Genomic DNA, 21268 nt, shown 5'->3' with positions numbered 1-21268 from the left:
TTTCTCCTGGCTGTCTTGACTAGCCGTTTGAGTAATCTATTAAGAGGATAAATGGCATGATAAATGGCATGCAGAAAGCTACATGTGAAATTGGTAGTGCATTGGTATTTAATTCCAGACGACTGTCCCCTAAGAAAACCTGTCAGCAAGCAAGTTATTGTACCTGAAAGGATCTGACCAGATGAGACCCTGAATCCCACTATGAGAAGCATTTCACCATGAACTAGGAAATTCTTCCAAGCAGTAATCAAAAGCAGCTCAGTGGTAAGCAACAACCATTCTGCCACAGGATGCCCTAGCACAGTTTCAGGTGTTCAGTCACCCACTCCCATGCAGTTCCCTTCAAAAACCCATGTGAAATGAATTTAGAGGTCAAATGTAAACACGGAACACTGCCTGCAGCTCTCCTAATGTTCAGACATAGGTAAATAAGAAGAATGTGTGTATTATTAAGACAAGTCTTAAAGAGTTCTCATTGTGAGAACAGTTACTTGATAACCAATCTTGCATCCATTTATTATCAATCCTGCACTTTACCTGACAACTTATCCTGCGACTACTTGAAATAAATACTGCAATTGATACATAACTTACTTTAGTAGGCTTATATATAATTTCGTATATATATATATATATATATATATATATATATATATATATATATATATATATATATATTATTTTTTTTTTTTAACAAATGAGTTAAGTAAAAAATAGTTTTGGTCCTAAATAGATATACTTTTACAGCTTTCCTTGTGTATTGTAATGTACTCTGTTGTTTTTGTGTGGGGACTGCAGATTAAAATGGCATCATTGCTAAGTCTGTTGTACTTACATTGCTATGTATTGATCAGTAGCTAATACATGGTGCAATGTCTAATGAAACAAATACAATAAAACTTTAAAAAAATAATGAAAGCAGTCCAATTTGAGTGCAACAGTGTTAACTATTACTCAAACAGAAATTATATCTTGAGGAGGTTGGTCTTTATTTAATTGTACTGAAACCACAAATTCTGTAACATACCTGGAAACCTAAATACAATCTAAGGTGAAGGGTTGGTTACTCCACCTTTAATTGATAAGATCAGAATGATGAAGGCCACATGCCAAAACGTGTTGGTTCTGATCTGACAAATGAAGTTGTCCCCAATACTACCAAGTGTGGTGGAAATCCTTGGATCCTATTTCCTGCACAATAACTAATTCCATGCACCTTGCAACTGGGTGTGCCAAGTTGTGCCAGAACTCATCCTCAGCTATTGGTTATTTTACCTCAAATATTCTCTGCCCATAAACGCCAGGCCCTTTCAGACATTCACATTCTAAGACGAGGTTGCTGTCATGACATAAAAGAAAAGCGTTGATAATTCTATGGCAAAGCAAACTTATGCAGTATATAATATACAACTACCCATTTAAACATGGCTTCTTTACAAACTACTACACAATGGTTGGGTTTCTTAAGGCAGAATTACACTTCAAGGATGTGAAGAAGTAAATATTACTACACTTCATCAGATCACACGTGCCCTGAAATTCTTCCAAATACTTTTTAAAATACATACACACAATTGGTTTACAGATCTTTCACGTACAAAAAAAACCAAAAACATAATATATATTATGAAATATATATATATATATATATACAGTATATAATATGTATATATACTAAAAAAATACAAGTTGACACATTTTTCAAACCCTTAACTCTGTGCATTAGTGTTTTTGTTTCATTTTACTTTGGTGGCAATGTCAGGACATTGATCAATAAGACTGCCATTTCCCAATGGACTATTCCAGGAGTGTGCGGGTTCTTTTCACCCTTTACACTGTGTCACAGTGAGGGTTTTAGTCTCATGGACAGTTGGCTTCTATACGACTTTGAAGGAAAGAAAGTTGGGAATTGGCCACAGTGTTGTTCTCTTTTCTTATGCATTCGCATACACTCTGCTCCTCAGTTGTCAGAGGCTGGGATGGCAGCAGGGCTGGGGGTCTCCTCTGCTGGGGGCTGGGGGTCTGAGGAATCCACCGACAAGTTCTGGATGGATTCTGTGGCCCCTTGCACCGCTAGGCTTTCTTCTGAATGAACAAATGAATGAACAAACATTTCAACAAGAATGTCAAACCATTGATCTGAGGAAGGTTATTACCCTTTCATTCTCCTCCAAAGACAGGCTGCAATGCTCTCTATTATTCACATGATGACAGATACGTATAAAGGGAGTTTTACTGCAGGTAGGCTTGGGGTTTTACAGGCGATCAAAACCTCTGATATAAATAAATGAATAATTAAAATCGGATCAAATGTTTACATTTAAGCCAATTTAGTGACTTTAAGTTAAATGTAATACATTTCAAGGACCTGCAGACACCCCATATTTTACAGATTTGACCATGAAACAGACAAATATCATATTTGGCTGTTTTCACGTCAAGTGTGCAAAACCAAGTTAACTCTTTGCCTGCCATGGATGCGTTAACACGTCTAATTCTGCAAAGGCTTTCCCTCAAAACTCATTGTTTTGATGAGTTTTTGTTTTCAGTGGTTTTCCACTAGATGGCGCTGTTACCTATCCTATGAATGATGCTTTCACTGCCTGATGACGACAGACACAGAAATAACATCATTTAAAAAAATAAAAGCTCATTTACTTCCCGTTTATTTCCAGTGAAATGGCCATATCTCTGCTAGATCCTGCTTTACGGCAAAACAAGCCTCATTGAAACGGCCATAGCTCTTGAATGGAGGATCGCGACCAAGCCTTTTTTACCCCCTATACTACGACAACCCTGTGCGTGTAATGAGACGATCTTTGTGAGGACGGTGGTCACGGATAAATGGCAAACGGTAAATGGTGCATTTATATAGCGCCTTTATCCAAAGCGCTTTACATAGATTGTGCATTACATTCACCCATTCACACACACATGCATACACCGATGGCAGAGGAAACCATGTAAGGCACCAACCTGCTCATCAGGAGCAACTGGGGGTTCAGTGTCTTTCAAGGACACTTCGACACTAACTCTGGGGGAGCGCCCCAGCCCGGGATCGAACTGGGAACCTTCAGGTTTCCAGTTCACTCTACCCGGCCCCTCTACCCCTAAGCCACTGCCGCCCCTAATAATATAATATTCCATGATTTTTCAAAGGTGCAGTAAAATAGATGTGGTTCAATGATATGATGATCAGAACATGAATGACTACCAACTAACCAGTTATGACCACATAAAATCAGCTTCTGTCAACTATAAAGGTCCTTACACACCGGGGCGATTTTTTCGTGCGAATAATGCGTTTTTTTTTAAAACCTTATAAAGTCAATGGCTCCGTACATGGAGCGAAAAAGCGAAAAAGCGAAGCGAAAAAGCGTATTTTAATTATTCGGAACGAGTCAGAATTTTGCGTATATTCGCTATATTCGCCGGTATGTAAGGACCTTTAAGGTGACAAAGTCCTAATATACAATACCTTTGCTGAGCTGCTCTCTGAGCTTTGCTGATTCTGCCTCTTGTGTCATTCTCTGCTCCAGGAGCGCCTTGCAGACCTTCTTATGGGTGAACCAGTGCATTTTCTGGCAAGATTGGTCACAGTATATCACCTGGAGAGTGGAGACGAACAAAAAGAAAGTGTTAGCTGCACGCGTTGTAAGCTTATATCTTTGGTGCGTCACACTGGCGCACAGCCAAGTATAAATCACCCTCAAGATATTTTAACAGGCGCAGCATTTCGGTCGCAAGACCTTTCTCAGGAAAGATTCTTGGCTACAAGTGAAGACGTGAAGGGATTCTGTTCTTTTTTTATTTTTTTTATTTAACTCAGAAAAAAGGGTGTCCAATATGTGCATTCCATAGAGTGCTCCAATAGCGTTTTGCCTCTCTGGCGTTTGTTGCCACCATACAGAAATATGTTGTGTACAATGTATGAGAGCAGACGTAGCATTGATACAGTAGTACGTGTTTGAGACATACCATTTTACAGACGGAGCATCTCTTCTCAGCCCCCTTTTCACCACACGAAGTGCAGAACTCTGAGTCCATGAAGCCCACCTGGCCTGTGATAGCCTGGGTCAGGACTGAGATAGCTGTGGGGTCATTGCCCTGCAAGGACAGAAAAAACAGCTGCGTCTTAACCAGTAGATTACACGTTTGCACTAATGTAACGCCCATGTGTGTCTCAGAAGAATAAATCATGGATCCGAATGTTAATTGAATTGCTCTGAAAGAAGAAAAATAAAACCTAATCATTTTTAAAAGAAAGACTCACAATCTCCACAGGGGCAATACTCCGCACCAGCTGCTGCAGTAGAGTGGCATCAGAGTAGGGGAATTTGCGAATGCACTCTCTGACAAACTTCTCCTGGAACACTGGGAAGCCATCACTCTCCCGGCCCTTTAACAAACTGTGACATAGGAAATAAAAAGGCTGCATTTTATAATGATTTTATGTTGTGTTGACAGAACAAAATAATAATTACAATTAACCGTGTAGAAGGGCCGGCAGTGGCTCAGGAGGTAGAGTGGAAGGTTCCCAGTTCGATCCCCAGCTCCCCTGAGTTAGTTTCGAAGTATCCATGAGTGTGTGTGAATGGGTGAATGCAATGCACTTTGTAAAGTGCTTTGGATAAAGGCACTATAGACCAATTAATTGTTTACTAACATTGAGACTGGATGCGCAGGTGATTGTTTCACGCAATCAATTTCCAACCTGTTGTTTCGGGGTGCGCTAGTTTCAGCACATCCCAAGCCCCTCTTGTGTGTTGGCTAGTGAGGCGCGTCCTAGCGAGACCTGATAGAATGGGTTTCATTTAGCGCATACTGGTTGCACGCATACTGGTTCTTATCAGTGTGACGTCGTCTGTTAAGGGGTCTATATAAATGCACCATTTCGATGTTAATGTGATAAATAATTACACAATACAACATTCTTCAGTGTCAAACACACACATGTTCTACCTCTTGATGAGCCCATCCAGCTTGTCTTCACGTTCCTTGAGGAAGGAGGAGCATTTGCCCAGCACGCAGCTGATGAAGTGCATCTTCAAGGCCAGCACCTCGTTCATGTCATGCTGTTTGACACATTTCTCACAGATGAGCTCCATCACTCTCCGACACTTCTCCAGAGCCTCCACCTCTGCCAGCACTGGGTTCTCACTCACTAGCAACACCATCTGGGTTGGAGAAGATGATCAGAGCCAGGATCAACAAAAACGCCAAATAACAGTAAATGCTATAGCCTCACTGATATATTGAATTTAAAAATATTATCTACTATGTCAAGTTAATGAAGTTATGGGTGTGTGTGTACTCTATCTCTGTCTGTCTGTGTACCCAGATCTTCAGAAATTTGCCCCATACCCAAATTCTCTAAATTTAGGTATGGTTTCAGTCCGATCTGAGTCCGACGGACTTCCATCATAAAGTTAAATATAACTCTGACAATATGAAAAATATGTAAAACATTAGTACTATGATGTACTAAGTTGGCTGGAAAATTGCACCAAAACATTGGCACTGGCCCGGATGGCTGGCGTAACCGTCTGGGCATCTAGGCTGGCAATCCTGATAGCCTGATAGCGTGTCGCGGGTTCGACTCCCTAGGCTGACATTTCCTGTCAGCCTGCCCTACCGTCCTGTCAAATAAAGGCATAAAAGCCCAAAAATGATTTGCGAATGCACACTTAAATAAAAAAAAAAACGTTTGGCACTGATCGGTTCAGCAGTTTGTGAGAATAGCTCCAGACACACAGACAGACCCTCTTGGAGATGGCTAGCATGAACAGACCCATGCCGTAAAAACATATACTATATGATATATTGTATTAGCTGGAGGATATATTAGTCAGGTTCTATTAAACACATAAACGTGTTTGGCAACTACGGCTTGTAGGGGATTTTTGCAGAGCCGGAGACTGCAATGTCAGAACTGCACAGAATAAAGAAGGCGCTGGAGCAACCTCGGAGCCTTTTACTTTAATAACAGGGTGCAAGGCGAAAGAAAATCGTTTCGATGTCAGATTACATCTTCGTCAGATGACCTGACGAAGATGTCAACCAAATATTTAGCGGTTGGATGCAGAGCAGCAAAAGAAAGCGATAAGTAACAAACGGTATGAGGAAGAAAAGGAGAAACAGGTTATCACGGGGCAGCCCCTATAACACAGTATCAAAGTCCTGACGTCATTCCGTAATCCCCTTGGATCACGGAAGTATTTTTTTCTATTGAATAGGGTCATCTTAGCATCGTGTCATATATAAACTGTGTTCCAAAACAAATCAGCCCGGCGATTCTCTCAGATATGTGACTCACGTCTGTGTTGGAGAAAATGTATTTAATATATTTACTTAAATTAAATAAATTAGTACTTTTTCACCGTCAGTTGATGCTTCATGTTATATCCATATGAGTAAATCACCAGGCTTATTTGGAACAGTGTTCTAATACCACGATGATAGATAGACCACCGAAGTCTGATGTAATTTACACATCCTTGGCTTGTCTACCTGGTTCGCGGTTTTCCACCCCCATTCTGAATCCCATAGACATCTTTAATATCGCGTCAAATAAGAACTGTGTTCCAAAAATAAACAAGTGACCCCGGCGGTTTGACTCTTATGGATATGAAGCATCAACTGACGGTGAGAAAACGATAATGTTACTTCCGCCGAATTAGTTACATTTTCGCCAGAAACAGACTGTATCAAATATAAGTGACTGACTATCATAAACGATACAGAACCTCCTCCCTGACAATATCGCCGAGACGGTTTGTTTATTTTTGGACCACAATTCTTATATGAGACGATTTTATGATGACCCAATGTTATTCTCCATAGCGAAATTACTTTACGAACCTGGGGATGAACGAGTGACGTCAGGACTTCGGTGGTCTATTGAGACATTATGGTATTTTCAAAGGAAACAATTACTCTGTGACCCAGGGTGATAGCGGCCAAAGTCTGACAGTGATGTCAGAGTTTGGTTCTCTATACATGCATCCTTCTTTTGCTCACACATAAACAAACAACACTTAAATAATATAGCAAACAGTCACACCAACCAGTCACTTCCATGCCGGCTTGATGGTCATCAATTGGAAGCAGCTGGGTAGCTGTGTGTGTGCAGTGCATAGAGTTGAAAATAATAGAGAGGGCACGCGAAATCCCCTCCCATCCACTTGCATTGAGTTGCTCACCCAGTGCATGAAGCGAATTCACCCCTTCTTCCGGGTTGGAAAGTGTGATGGGCGTAGCCTATTTGGGGCCACTGTGATACGTTCTGCGTCACAGAAGTGACACGTTTTACGTCACAGAGGTGCGCGGCCCCATGGGCAAGCTTGTGAGTCGAGCCCATTGGTCGAAACCGTTTTCGCTCGTACATGTTGGCACTTTGCATTGAAAAAACTGGGTGGCAATGGGGTGGCATTTCATTAACTTAATAGCAAAATGGCCATCGTGTGAATATGGTCTATAGGGCATGGGCTGCCCCGTGACACATGTATTTAAGGGTGTCTATTGATAGTATTACCCAATGTTAATTCAAATGTTTTAACAGTCTGAGCAAACACTCAAACCCGCTGAGCATTACTGCTAAGCAACAACTTGTACAATTGTGGCCACCTTGGCACCACCTGTCCAACCCCTTAGACCATGAGGAGTTCTTATTCAAAGAATATAATTACAAGTCATTGCGGTTAAATACTTTTAATAAAATGTTGACTAAAATTAGCTACTAGATTTTGACATGATGGTGTTCACAAACATTTTAAATTGTTTATGCCTACTTAAAGAGCAAAAGTAATAAATCCTGATACTACAAAATAACATATCACAGATTTTAGAAACAAACTGACAACTTTTAGCACAAAACCATATAATGGACTAGAGAAGCATGCCTCTCACTTGAGGATATGACATAGATCATATTTGTTGTAGTTTACAGGCCTACATTTCTTACTGTAAATGCAAACTTGTATTGTAGTTGAAAGGCCAACAGGCACCAGTGTGTGGCAGCCTGAATTCACACCAACAGTGTTGCGATTGTGAACTTGTGACGCTGCTGGTTTCAGCATCAATTAAACATGTAGGATGTGTTTGTGTGCCAGTGACACACAACCCTGTCATTTATTGCGCTGCGGCTATTTCTTGTGCGTGAACCAGAGAAGTGTGTGACTACGATAGCGCACGAGCCGCGCAGCTTAGATGGAACATTGGTCTTACCTTGACAGGGTTGAGGTTGGTGTTCATGATGATCTTATGGAGGGGCCCAGCCAGCTTGGGAGGCAGCTTGGGCTCTTTCTCCAGCCCCTGGGACTTGGTGTAATAGTCTAGTTTCGCCCGAGAGAAGAAGTTGTTGATCACGGTAACACAGTCGTGCTGCCCTGATGAGAGAGAAGATAGTTAAGACGCATGCATAAAACTAGGTGCTAAAATGAATGAGAAAGGGCCTATTCTCTTCAATTCCATTCTACTCTTATTCTACATGTGGAGTACTGGATAAGGAACGGCCATTATTAACCTTTCAGGGCTTTTCCTGGCTACTAAACTCAAGGTGAAAAAGGTTACCTTGAGTAATAAGTTCTTGGGCTGAGCACACATAGGATCTTCACAACTAATACCAACATGCAACATCGCCTCATTTGTTTCCTTGAACAAGGTTTCTTAACGAGTTCTAGCATTGCCTTTCTCTTTGCTTAAAGGGGTATGCTCCACATTTTCAAATTAAACTTTCTGGAGCCGTTCATTTAGAACCGTCATCACGTTAGTTTAGAACCCAAATAAGGGCTTCTACGTCACCCACGGATGTTCCATATATCCGGACCAATGAATGAGTAATTGCTAGGCAAGTAAATCTTAGCTAGTTTACATAGATATAATATACAAATATATAAATACATAATATAACTCAATTAGCTGAAAAATCTCTAACAACTGTTAATTTTATATTCAAGACATGCCATTTCAACTTGAGGTAAAATTCCCCATTGAAGTGTATGAGGCTGCCTAGAGGGCGGGTCAGAGAGTACATCGACCATACGTCACTGATCACATGACCCCAAAAACGTATTCACCGGTTCTAGGGAACCATTATCTTATTTCCACACAACATGTCAAAGGTTGTTAAAAATTAGCAGCATTCCCATTTAAGGCTCCAAAGAGGGTGTGGTCCTACACACCACTGACTGTGAGTGTGTGCATAGGCAATACTGTTCAGAGTGACATACCTACAAAAGCAGCCATCTGAGAAGCAGTCCTCCCAACTGAGTTCACCACGTCTGTCTCCGCCCCCGCATCCAACATCATCCATGTGATGTCAGTTTTACCTGAAGGCACAGAAGGGCAGGGAAGTTACAACACACACACCCAATCCATTGGCTCTTATCGTGTAAAATAAGTATTTGGTCCAAAAATGCCAAAAATATTACGGTTATGCTTACTCTTACAAAAAGCTCAAGCATTACATCAGCATTACATTATTATTTTATACACACACATACCAAACTCTATAGCATTTATAAGGCAAATAGTATTTAAAGTGGTCTTTTTTGGTTTAAACAAAGTTTTTTGTTAAGAATGTACATTTTGTTCAGTAACTGGGTTCTTCCCATCTCTCCAGCTCTTTAGTAAACAGATAATACAATATCAGGTGGGATACCAATTTCATCCATAGAGAACCCCACAAAGATAATCAGCTTCAATTTCATAGTGTTCCAATTCTAATTTTGTCTGCTAACCCTAACCCAGTTCAGAAACCCGCCTACCAGTGACATCATCATTAGGCAGGTTTTTTTTTTTTGTATCAACACGAGAACAATGGCCTCCGTTATAGCATGCCAACTTTCCAGGAAGAGAAAGCCTGCCGTTTCTATTGGCTTGGATTTCTCATTGATGATGTCACTGGTATGCAGGTTTCCAAACTGTCCACAACCCTCCTCTGAGACACAGAGTGAGTAGACAAAAATGGTCTGTACATCTAGTTTTTTAATATTGTGAATTTGTGATGATATTGAATGTTTTGGTGCCATGTTGATGGATTTAATACCTAGGACCTCAATGGAAACAAGACCGCAAGGACTTTTTTGTTGTTATCCTTTTAGTGTTATTAGACAAATATGTCTAATAAAATATTCAATCAATCAATCAAACCATACCATCATGACAACAACAACAACAACAACAGTACCTGATAGGCCAGCGAACATTAGCGCTGTGTATCCATGCTCATGTTCATTACAGTTCACATCAGCTCCATGTTGCAGGAGCAGTCTACACATGTCTGCCTTTCCCTTATAGGCAGCATGCATGAGAGGCGTCATTCCATACTGTGGAGGAGACCCAATAGCTGTCATTAAAACTGTGCACGTTAAATAACAGCATTTGCACGAAACAAGCACAGGCTCACAAAAAAGTAGACATTACAGAATGTATTATGCTTAATGGAACTTATGGAAAAATGGAACACGCATCCAAAGTAAACTCTGAGAAATGTCCGGCTAGTGGAAGAATAAACATTAGGTTAACTCATTAAGACCAAGTGCAGATTGCTATGGTCAGACTCAAGTCTACTTATTTAATTTTTCCATTATTTCTCTACCCTTACATGTGCCTATTCTATGTTTCATATATTCGAGATATTATTATTATTCATGCTGTTAATACTATAAGATGTGAATTTCCCCACAGCAATCAAAAAAGTTCTGTCTGTCTATCTATCCATCCATCACATGCAAACACTACTTTTCTATAGGGTTGGCTTTATGGAAATTAGCCATCTTGTTTTACAGAGTATTGTGACAAGCCATATAGCCATTTCATTGTAGACTAAGGTTTCTACAGGATTATGCTGTGGCATAACAAATTTACATGGTTGAGTTAACACCTGATTTTGACAGGCATTAGACTGACAGACCCAACACATAAGGACCTCCTCTAAAGCCCTTCTGTCTCTTGGCTACCCCCTTTTTCTCACACAAAGCCGTTGCTATCATCCTTATAAAAACATTGTAACAACATCACCAGACTGCATTAAATGCTCACAACAATAAGTCAGGCAGACAACCCAAGTGTGGGCAATACTGTGGACGAGGGGAGTCTTCCAAGATGACATATAGAGCAAACTGACATGTTTTCTGTAGCCTAAATGTATAGACTATAGAGATGATCTTTTTACCTCATCCAAGCAGTTGACTCTGACATCTTTACAGCCCAGGAGTCTTGAGGCCTCTTGAACATTCCCTGAGACAAACAATATAAATTATTGTCGCATGCCATGCATACACATTCAAGTGTTCAAGTGTTTGACATCAATCTGCCAGTGGCACCTGCTTATCAAAGGAGTACAACTGTACAGCCAATGAAATATATTGAAATATACACAGATGACGTTGTTCAACATTGGCATTTAGCTAGCCTTGGATCAAGGCTATCATAGATGTATTTTTATCGAGTCTGACGTTTACTTTGGTGTCATGCAAAATGTATACAATACATCTATGATAGCCTTGATCCAAGGCTAGCATTTAGCCAGGTTATCTCCAAGACAGTGAATGGGGGAGGTCACTGGTCACAGATGGGGCTAGCTAGTTTCTTAATAGATCTATGCAGCCACTAGCATTAGCAAAAGAGGCTTACCTGCAGTAATGACCTGAAACAATTCCTTTTCGGAGGCGGATAAGTCTCCCTTCTTTGGAGCAGACATGGTGGTTATAACTACGTACAGCCTAGGAGACTATGACAGCGCGAAAGACAAGAAGCAATCCAAATTAAACGTTAAATGTGTTTTGTTGTGTGCACACTACAGTGGTAGCGAGAAGCTCATGTTCGAAGCGCAGCAGGCATTCGTTCGGTCTGTACCATCATTTAAAGGGGTGACACAGTTATCCCAGTGACTTCAAACACCTCTCAATCATCAAACAGGACTCATCTTACAATGTTAATAATTCAAAATCTTAGTGTAAATATATAGATATGATTCATTCTAAAATAATACAGTTAAGCACTTTTTTAAACTTTAGCGCTCATAATAGCCCCCCCCTCTCATTTGTAATTTTAGTTCCTTCCACGGAAGTCTGGAAAGTTCAGTTGATTTGACGAGTGATCAATTTTCTTTGCAAGTTGCTGATCCGGCCTGGGTTTGGAGCGGATACGGAAACAATGCTTGCATTTATGTGTTTATGCAAATGACCGGATACGGTAGGCGGGCTCTTGACCGGATCAGAGCACTGAGTAGTTACAGAAACCAAGGCTTTTCCACAGCCTGGTGACGCGAGGTTACAAGTTGCACAGCACAGTCGAGAAATCACGCATGCACTGATACACATTGCGTAGACTGCATCTTTTTGTGCAGTCCACGTACGTACGTTATTCCAAATAACTTAGTAGCGTATTCGGTGAAACATTAACATGATGCAGTATACAAATAGCCGGTGTATGCATTTATACTAGGCTGCGGCCCACGGAATGGATGTTTGAAACACTAACAATAAAGCTACAAATGGGTTAAATTAAATGAACACAGATCATTTTACAGTGTAGATTCCAAAACATGTATACTATTATAAAAAGAGGTCCCATGCAAAAAAAAAGGCTCCGTTTGGACCTCTGGTGGGCCCCGGACCAGACCTTGAGAAACAGTAGACGTAAGCGACGCTTTGAGGTAACTGTCCAATCAGCGTGCAGCAACGCCCCATGGATTATATACACCTGTTGCCAACACAATGTGCGCACTCCGCTCCATCAGTCTAAAAAGTGAGTTGAGTCAGTGAGCATCTAGCAGCTGGAGTCAAAGCTTCCCAACGAACGACAATGGTTTGTGTTGGATACACTTGCACCAGGAATTCTCTGTGTGCTCTCAACATATTGTATGTTGTAAGTAAACTTCAATTTTGTAGCCTTTACATGTGTTAGACGCCTGAAGCATTGTTCTATCACCTGAAATGTAGGTGACAGACAGGTGAAACGGGGGGCGTCAAATTAACTATTCGATCAGCTTGAGACTGAGTGGTATCGTATGACGTATGTGATCAGGATGCTCAGGCATTGGGAGGGTTGAATAATAAGGCGGCGGGTGTGTATTTTATTAGTTTGCCAAATATTTAACTTGGAAGGTAAATGTTTCAGACTATAGAGACTACATGTGCCTGCCGCAAGCCATATGGTGTATTGAAATAAATTGGCGCTTTGAGAGTTTTCTTTACTTTTTAAATAGCTTCATCAGATTTTTTTTCATCACCCACGTTCAGTGGTGTAAAGTAATATGTACATTTACTTAAGAACAATGTTGAGGTATTTTTAATTTACTGGAGTATTTCCAATTTTCAGTACTTTTACTTCTACTCCAGTACATCTCAGAGGCAAATATTGTACTTTTACTCTACTACAATTATTTGATAAGTTTAGTTTCTAGTTACATTTCAACCTTTTGAAAATCCGTCGCCATGCACTGTGAGCTAGTAGATCTGCTATTTTATACATTTGAAAACTTGTGAAATGGATGCATGATGAGTACTTTCTACTTTTGGTAGAAAGTACATTTATACATTGCAGTATTGATACTTTTACTTGAGTAAAAATGTGTACTTTTTATCCACCACTGCCCACATTGTTTTTTGTCTCAGATGGTCAGCCTGCTGCTGATTGGAGTGGCAGCGTGGGGGAAATGGTTCGGTCTTGTGTCCAGCATCAGGGTGGTGGCAGGGGTTCTTGGAGTGGGCACCTTCCTGTTTCTGGTCGCCTTCGTGGGCCTCTGTGGTGCTCTGAATCACCACCAAGTCCTGCTATTTTTCGTATCCTTCATCTTGTTTACCCAGGTTGTTTGTGTAGGAGCACATTAAGCAGCAAGTCATTATGCTTTACTCATTCGTTTGCAAAAGACTAGTCTAATAGAGTATAGTTTTAACCACTTTGTGCCAGCACCGTTCAGACTGAGGTCTAAAGTCTGGTAACCAAAATGATTTGCTTATTCACATGTGCCACTAATGTAACATAGCAGCAGGACGTTTTAATTTGTTGTATTCCAGGACTTAATTGTATTGTCCTTAAGGCTTGGAATACAAAAATAAATCTCCTCTACTTGTCTCCTTAGCTTGCATTGCATGCTTATTTGTTATTCTGTGTTACATAGATAATCATTAGGATGTAACACAGAACAACAGGACTCTTGATATTATTATAGGGTGCTATCATGGCTCTCACCTTCTGACCCTTGTACTCTTCTTTTTTTTTATTGTACTTAACTGAGCCTAGTACATGATTGTCCTGTTCATGGTGTTTGTAGTGCAGTTTTCTGTATCCTGCGCTTGTCTGACTCTCAATAAAGAGCAACAGGTACGTATGTATTCTCAATCAATATATGAATTTCAAATAATAAATAAAGTCTTAGTGTCTTCCACTAATTTATCGGTACCCTTGCAGAGGGTGTTTGGATACACTGATTTAGATGTTGTTTCGCAGATGGGTTGTGAATATTCGGCTGTTAAATACATGTTGTTTCTGTCATTTGTTTAAACCCAGGTATGTGTGTGTATAGTCTAGATTTGTGATCATAACTGAAGAAAAGTTTGGGCTATTGAAAAAAAACATTTAAACGTTTTTTCCCCAGAAGAGATTGACAACATATGTTTACCCTTAGGATATGCACTTGGATGGCTACTTGCCTGATTTTTAACCTCAATCCTCTTCTGTTGTGAAAATCTGACTGAATACAATTTCCCAGTGTCTTGAGAGATCACCATCAAAGGCTCAGGTAAAACTACCAGCCTATGTAAAACGTGTCATCAGGTGGGGAGCAGACATGCGTTGTGTACGCTGGCTGAGTTTTTCCAGAGCTTACGGTCAAGAGACACAATGTATTGTGAAGTTTTTGTCCAAATTTTCACTTCCTCACAATGGGAATGATAGGATCCAGGTTAAAGAAATCAGGCAAGTAGCCCTTTTTAAATGAGTGCTTAAGTTTATTATTATTTAGTCTTTCCTCTTTGATTTTTGTTCATCCATAGGACCGCCTCTTGGAGACTGGATGGAACAGATCATTGAGCACCCAGAGAGATGTGGAGAAGACACTTGACTGCTGTGGCTTTACTCATGTAGACTATAATGGCACATGTGCTGCTGTAAGTTCCCAATGGGTCATTTGTTTTTGTCATCCGCAGCAACTTGACCTCAAGTAACACATAGATGCTTACAATGGCTGAATTTCTAACTTGATTTCCTTCTGTAGACTTGTTTCCACAACAGCCAGCCCTCTTGTGCCAACTGTTCAGTAACCATCGAGAAGTATGCTGGGGCGGTTTTACAGTTTGCGGGCGGAGTTGGGCTCTTCTTTAGTTTTACAGAGGTGAGTAAACTGCCACGTTGACAAAGCGAACTGTGTTTTAGTGCGAAACATCACTGGTGGTGTACTCATGAAAAAAGTTGTTGATCAAATAAGTGTTGATTAGCATAGTAGCATTAGCGGTTTATAATGTTTTGTGCTGGTAGTTATACAGAGATATTTCCATGCACTCTTAACATGAGGATTCTCTACACATTGTTTCAGATGCTGGGAGTTTGGCTTACTCACAGATACAGAAATATGAAGGATCCTCGTTCGAACCCTCAGGCCTTTCTGTGACATTTAAGGTCTTAATAAACCAAATCTTGCAATTCTGTGTAATTGATATTTTTGTACTCTAAATCATACACTTTTTTATGAGTCTTAAGTGCTGCTAATTGTTTATCAGTTAAGTAATTTGTGATTGACTCTGAACGGCCTCTCTCAAATTTGACAACTACCACTTTAAATCCTAATCTGACTCCAAGTGATAGACTGCTTGTATGCTAACCCACACACACCTTATGCAAATAGAGTGCAGAGAAGATCATGTTTCAGGATTAGCTCTGGACTCGTTCAAAGCTGTGCTTGCATTTTGTAACCACACAGTGGTGTCTTTTGTTTTAAGACAGTGCATTTGTGTAATGGGTATCACAGAGATGCAAACCCAGCTTCCACAGCATTTTACTCAACATTGTACTACACCGTAAAATCTTCAGTGTATTAATGTAACAGAGTTAAATTAACACAGGATTTTTTTTACCGTGTAGAGTTCAATGCAGTAGTAGAGACTCAGTCACTTAAGGAAATGGGCCGTATTTAAAAACAAGCAGTAGTTGTTGATTGTTTTGGATATGTGCAATCATACAGCATCTGACATTTTTTTGTATTGGCTAAAGGCTTCATTAATGCTGCATGTCTACACACTAGGAAAGGGTTAAGACTGCTTAAGTCTGATAACTTTCTTTATTCTCAACCATGGACTTTCAAGAGCGTACTACTTGTTGCAGACGCCTGACATCTCCAAATATCAGATGTAGCTTCATGGTTCAGAACCATTACAGAGCAGTGTTTTGACACAGAACCAGTCAGTGCCACACAAGACTCTCATTCCTTTTAACCAAACAGGAAGGCAACCAGGAACTACACTTTGTTTAAATTCCTGAATAGCTAATGACTCTGATGATGGTCTGACCTGTTTTCCAAGGCATATTCAAGACATTGTTGAGTCTGACTCTGGAAAACTGTGTTTAAACAAGTTTCATTTGTTAAATATGTGTTTATATTCTTAACATTACTTATTTTTAACTTCACTGTCCAAAAAATGTCATGTGGCACAAACAAATGTTTGTAAATAAATATATATCCCTACTATCATTTTAAATTAAATCTATGACAAGTGTTCCTTACAGAGCCTAACATATTGGTTGTGTTTTATATTTACAATAATTTGAGATTATTGCATTCCAGGGAACAGGTATATTTAGTATCTTTAGCATTCAATGTTATATTTATTTCTTTAAATTTAAAGATACATATATAAATGAATGCTTTCATCATAGTAGCTATTAACTTTAGATATCAAACAGCCTTGAATGCACTGATCTTTTTACATAAAAACACAACTATACAGTTATCAGTTTAGTAAATATGGTATTACTGTAATACCAAATATCACCACAAGGTGGTGCTTCCCTTTGGTGGAAATGGCAAGACATGCCATCTCCGGTTTATGTGATGTAGGTGGAAGTCTTTAGGAGAGCAGAAGCAGGCTGGAGTCAATTGATTCCAATGGGAGAGTGAATGTGAACACAGCCTCTGAACCATTCTTAAGCCCCATGGTCACTGAACTAAATATTGGACCCGATCATCACAAGCCACAATATTTACAAGGTTTTCATACTAAAATGGCTTTTTTTAGAGACACGAATTAGGAGAAAATCAACTTTGTTATTGACCTTCATCGCTAAAAGGCCCTGTTACAATATTGAGTAGAAACAGGAGCACATCTAGCATTAGACTGAATAATACTTGTGTTTGTGGGGGGACTTTTATGGGTTTCTTAAAAGCATCTTGCCAATAACCGTGCACTTTAAAACATGTAAAGCATTTATTTTCTTTAATTAAATACACAAATGCATATCCACATGACGTTGTCAGACAGGGGGAGGGTGGGATGGTCGGGGGAGAAGCAAACCACGCCTACTTAAGAGACCATTTGTAGGGTTTGTGTACTATTTCACCTCTAGTGGCTCCAATTGGGATGGTATATCTTTCTATATTAACAATCTTTCATTGCACTAGAGTTGAGAGTTGTGCCATGTAATTGTGATCTGGTCTGTGTACAAGACTCATCAGTAATTAATTGGTTTAGGTCATGTTGTCAGTTTTCTGTTCTGCTCATGTTTGATTAGTTAATATAGTGCCATGGAGGTGTGGCATTGTATGGTCAATGTTCAATTGTTCTGTAAAATAAAGCACTGCAGAAGTTTTGAAATCTGTTTCTTCTGTGTTAATACCAATGGATGACACCAACCCGCAATATGCAAAACTTTGATGGGCCTAGAGAGCATGGAAATATAATTTTCAATCATCATCAATTATGGTGCCTTTTAGAATTAAAAAATATATATTTAGGTGTTGCCCTTTTTGTGATGAGTAATACATAGGCCCATTCTGTTACATCACAACCATGATGTATTCATTCAATTATGTTAATTGATGCTTCACGATAGGAGTAATTTGCTATATTTACAGGTGTGTGTGCATGCATCAATAGCATAGACATTTTGAGATTCAGTCAGCAATTAGTTTCCAAATCCAAGCATCTGGTTATGCTAGCACAATGTTTGGTTGTTGAACAGAATTTATTCTACTTTAGCCAATATATTTTATCCTGACATGAAAATGAAAAGCAGAATCTCTGGCACAGCTGTAATATTTCAGAAGCACCTTTCCGTAGCTTTTACACTACATTGATGAGACACAGAATCAACAGGAATCACAGTATTATAAATGCATTTCCTAATACATATTCCAATTCAAGGCTACCAATATATGCTCTGTTTTTATTTCAACTTTAAAAATTGCACTATAAATCAAGTGTGAGGTGGGGTCCTGATATAAGAATGTTTGAGACCCCCTGCCCTAGCCTATAAACTTACCATGGCACCAAAATCCATCAGAGACATTTTTGAACTGCTTCAACACCTTTGAATATACTAGGGATTCTGAAAACCCAACAGAGAGGATTTCAGAACATCTCTGATCAACCACAAGGCCAGAATTGGCCAAAAAGCTCATGAGCACTTCCTCAAAGCCAAGGCCTCAACAGTTTGGCATTGATTTGGAATGAAAAACACAGCCTTATCAGAGTCCATCAATCCTTTCATCCTATCACTGTCCCTAACCTTATCACCACTTTGAACTGTCTCCGCTCTATTAATGGTTTCGATGAGGGAATGCAGGCAGATCTGTACTAAAATTAGAGTAAGACGACACCCAGTTCTTAGACCTCTTTCCTGTGAGTCTAAGTCATTACTATGACCATTTAATAATAGCTTGAGAATAGTTTGAAATCCTTCTGGTATCTTGTGATACTGCAGCCTCTGTAACAAATATGCCCAATTCGGTGTCCCTGGATTTAATTTCAGTCTAATTGCTAGAGTAGGACTTTTGCTGACTTTTGCTTTCTCAAAAGCTTCAATGCAAGCTTGGATATGATGATGTGGCCTATGTTGGCCTGGGTTTTGAAGATGATCTATAACACTGTGCATTGTGTGCAATCTCTCAGCAAGAATCAATGCCAAAATCTCATAGTCACAGTTGAACACCTGTACTCGCTGTAGCAGACCTTTGCAGTAACTGTGGTCAACAGATGCAGAAGAATCCATAATGAATGATTCACTGAAAATAGAAGTGACTGCCTTGGTATTGAGGAGCTTGTTGAAAAATATTTGAAGATAGTCAAGGAGTTGGTGTGTGAAATGTTGGTAGAATTTGACAGGCAAGCCATCTGGGTGTGGTTCATTTGAATCACAAAGTAACAGTATGGCTGTCAGAATTTCTTTCTTTGAAATCCCCTCAACTAAAACATCATTTAGAATGCAATGTATTTCCTCAAATTTCCCCCTGTTGTGCAGATTGTCCAAGAACTCCAGGAGGTCTGTCTTCTGACTTTGCTGTGGTGCAAGGGGAACCCCTTCATTCATTAAGGTTGAACCTATAGGAAAAGCACAATCAGTGTTTCAGGCAAAAACATTTAAATGTAAATCTGATAGAAGCAAATTGTATTTATGCCAACTACAGAACGAATGTTACAATTTGTGCAAACATACACAAGCTCAAATGTGTTCATTTTTGTATTACCTCCATATTCTGTCTGCTCCTGCAAAACCATCAATCTATGAGCTGTTCCATCTGACACATGTTTTGCTATGGCAGCAGAAAATGTTGCATCTTGCTTGATCCTTTTACATTCGGTTTGTTCTCCTCTTCTAATTGTTTCACAACTGACAGCTTCAATGCTCAGTCTTGCCTTCAAGCAAGGCCATATGTCTGTTTTTCTCTCTATGACCCTTCTTGAGAAGTTTTGGATTGTTGCTGAAAGGTGTGCAACACTGTTCTCCTGCTCTAATAAAGTCTTGTTAAATTGCCACCTGCTATTATCTATTTGGATCTTTATTGAAATGGGGGCATGGTCAGAAATATAGTCTTGCCTGCCTGCATGTTGAGGTCTGTCATGAATTTTGCACTCTCTCACCCTGGACAAGACCTCTATCGGGATAAAGAAATAATCCAGTCTGAATTTTTTGAGTCATCAAAGTAAGTGAAGCATTTTGCATCTGGGTAAAGACTTCGCCATGCGTCAACCAACTTGGCCTTTTCTAAAAATAACCTCAGTGATTTTAGCATATCTATGTGAGAACAATTTTTTATATCTGAAGTCTTATCAAAATGTGTCTCAAGGACAGTGTTGAAGTCTCCTCCTATTATCAAATTGCCAGATGTTGGATGTGTGAAAGAGATGTCACTGTTCCCAACAAAGTCAATCTTCTCATCTTTTGGGTTATAGATGTTAATAAAAACAAACTCTTCCCCTGAAATTGTGCAAGATATGACTATGTACCTTCCTTTGGCATCCTCAGAAATCGTGACCCCTTCCACACCCACATTGTTTCTGATCAGCACCCCAACCCCACGGCTGTTGGCTTTGTACAATGTGAAGATTTCACAACTGTAATCCGTTCTCAATTTGTGGTCAACAGTCAAAGTAGATAGGATGTTGTCTTTGTTTGGACCAATATGAGTCTCCTGAAGAAACACTATATCAGCTTGCAGGGATTTAAGGTGATTTAACACTGCTGTCCTTTTCTTTGGAAATCCATTTACATTCCATGACAATATGGTCACAGTTCTTCCTCCTTCACATCCCATTTCATTGACAGTGGACATATCCAGGATTATTACCAAACATTAGCATCAAGTAATGGGAAGGTCTAAACTAAAGAAGAAAGGAGAGATACAATTCAGCAAACATAATCACAGGGTATATTAGATTAATCTGTAAGAAAAGTTTTGTTTAATAAATGCAAAAGATTACAGGCTGTAACAAATAGGCTACTACAAGACTAGAATTGATAAATAACTCACTTACCTCAGGCTACTATGGCTGAAGTCAAATTACACTGTACATTCAGTCATTCATATATGGTTTCCTTGCATACATTTGCATGTTGTCGTCATGGTGCATTCATGATCACTGTATGTCCGTGTCCAATCGTTTCGTGACATGGTGTGGCAGATACGTTTTATGTACTGCTCCAAAAAATAAAAGGGAACACTTTGATCCCTTAATTCTTTTGAGTTTTTTTGTTAGCAGTATGTACACAGTTCATGAAAAAACTCAAAAGAATTAAGGGATCAAAGTGTTCCCTTTATTTTTTTGAGCAG

At 39.6% G+C, this 21268-nt stretch overlaps 2 protein-coding genes across 3 annotated transcripts; one reads left to right on the top strand and one right to left on the bottom strand.

The window, feature by feature from the left end:
• Positions 1 to 971: 971 nt before the first annotated feature.
• ankmy2a (ankyrin repeat and MYND domain containing 2a) lies at positions 972 to 12291 on the bottom strand. Of its 2 annotated transcripts, none has more exons than XM_084052493.1 (10): positions 11638 to 12291; positions 11177 to 11241; positions 10190 to 10328; positions 9231 to 9329; positions 8227 to 8387; positions 4963 to 5177; positions 4274 to 4409; positions 3979 to 4107; positions 3479 to 3608; positions 972 to 2082 (listed from the first exon to the last, which is right to left on the bottom strand). In XM_084052493.1, exons 1-10 carry the CDS (start codon positions 11702 to 11704, stop codon positions 1961 to 1963), a joined length of 1263 nt encoding a protein of 420 aa, XP_083908619.1. In that variant the 5' UTR covers positions 11705 to 12291; the 3' UTR covers positions 972 to 1960. The 2 variants fall into 2 exon arrangements, with proteins under 2 accessions (XP_083908619.1, XP_083908618.1); XM_084052492.1 differs by having other exon boundaries at positions 972 to 2085; positions 11638 to 12286.
• A 443-nt stretch (positions 12292 to 12734) lies between these two features.
• On the top strand, positions 12735 to 15648 carry tspan13a (tetraspanin 13a). Its single transcript, XM_084053338.1, has 6 exons — positions 12735 to 12873; positions 13623 to 13790; positions 14251 to 14331; positions 15003 to 15116; positions 15224 to 15340; positions 15542 to 15648. Exons 1-6 carry the CDS (start codon positions 12811 to 12813, stop codon positions 15614 to 15616), a joined length of 618 nt encoding a protein of 205 aa, XP_083909464.1. The 5' UTR covers positions 12735 to 12810; the 3' UTR covers positions 15617 to 15648.
• Positions 15649 to 21268: the final 5620 nt, after the last annotated feature.

The sequence above is a fragment of the Gymnoscopelus microlampas genome (assembly GCF_963454915.1).
Source record: "Gymnoscopelus microlampas genome assembly, chromosome: 3".
In the NCBI taxonomy this organism is placed as follows: domain Eukaryota; kingdom Metazoa; phylum Chordata; class Actinopteri; order Myctophiformes; family Myctophidae; genus Gymnoscopelus; species Gymnoscopelus microlampas.
This window is presented reverse-complemented; position numbering and strand designations above follow the sequence as displayed.

Bases quoted from the DNA above. Each gene is read 5' to 3' on its own strand.
- ankmy2a (XM_084052492.1), bottom strand. From the start codon at position 11,704: ATGTCTGCTCCAAAGAAGGGAGACTTATCCGCCTCCGAAAAGGAATTG. The intron at 11,242-11,637 runs GTAAGCCTCTTT...TGTTTGTCTCAG, and splicing joins GTTTCAGGTCATTACTGCAG to GGAATGTTCAAGAGGCCTCA. The intron at 2,086-3,478 runs GTATTGTATATT...TTGTTCATTCAG, and splicing joins CAGAGAGCAGCTCAGCAAAG to AAGAAAGCCTAGCGGTGCAA.
- tspan13a (XM_084053338.1), top strand. From the start codon at position 12,811: ATGGTTTGTGTTGGATACACTTGCACCAGGAATTCTCTGTGTGCTCTC. The intron at 12,874-13,622 runs GTAAGTAAACTT...TTTTTGTCTCAG, and splicing joins CTCTCAACATATTGTATGTT to ATGGTCAGCCTGCTGCTGAT. The intron at 14,332-15,002 runs GTACGTATGTAT...GTTCATCCATAG, and splicing joins CTCTCAATAAAGAGCAACAG to GACCGCCTCTTGGAGACTGG.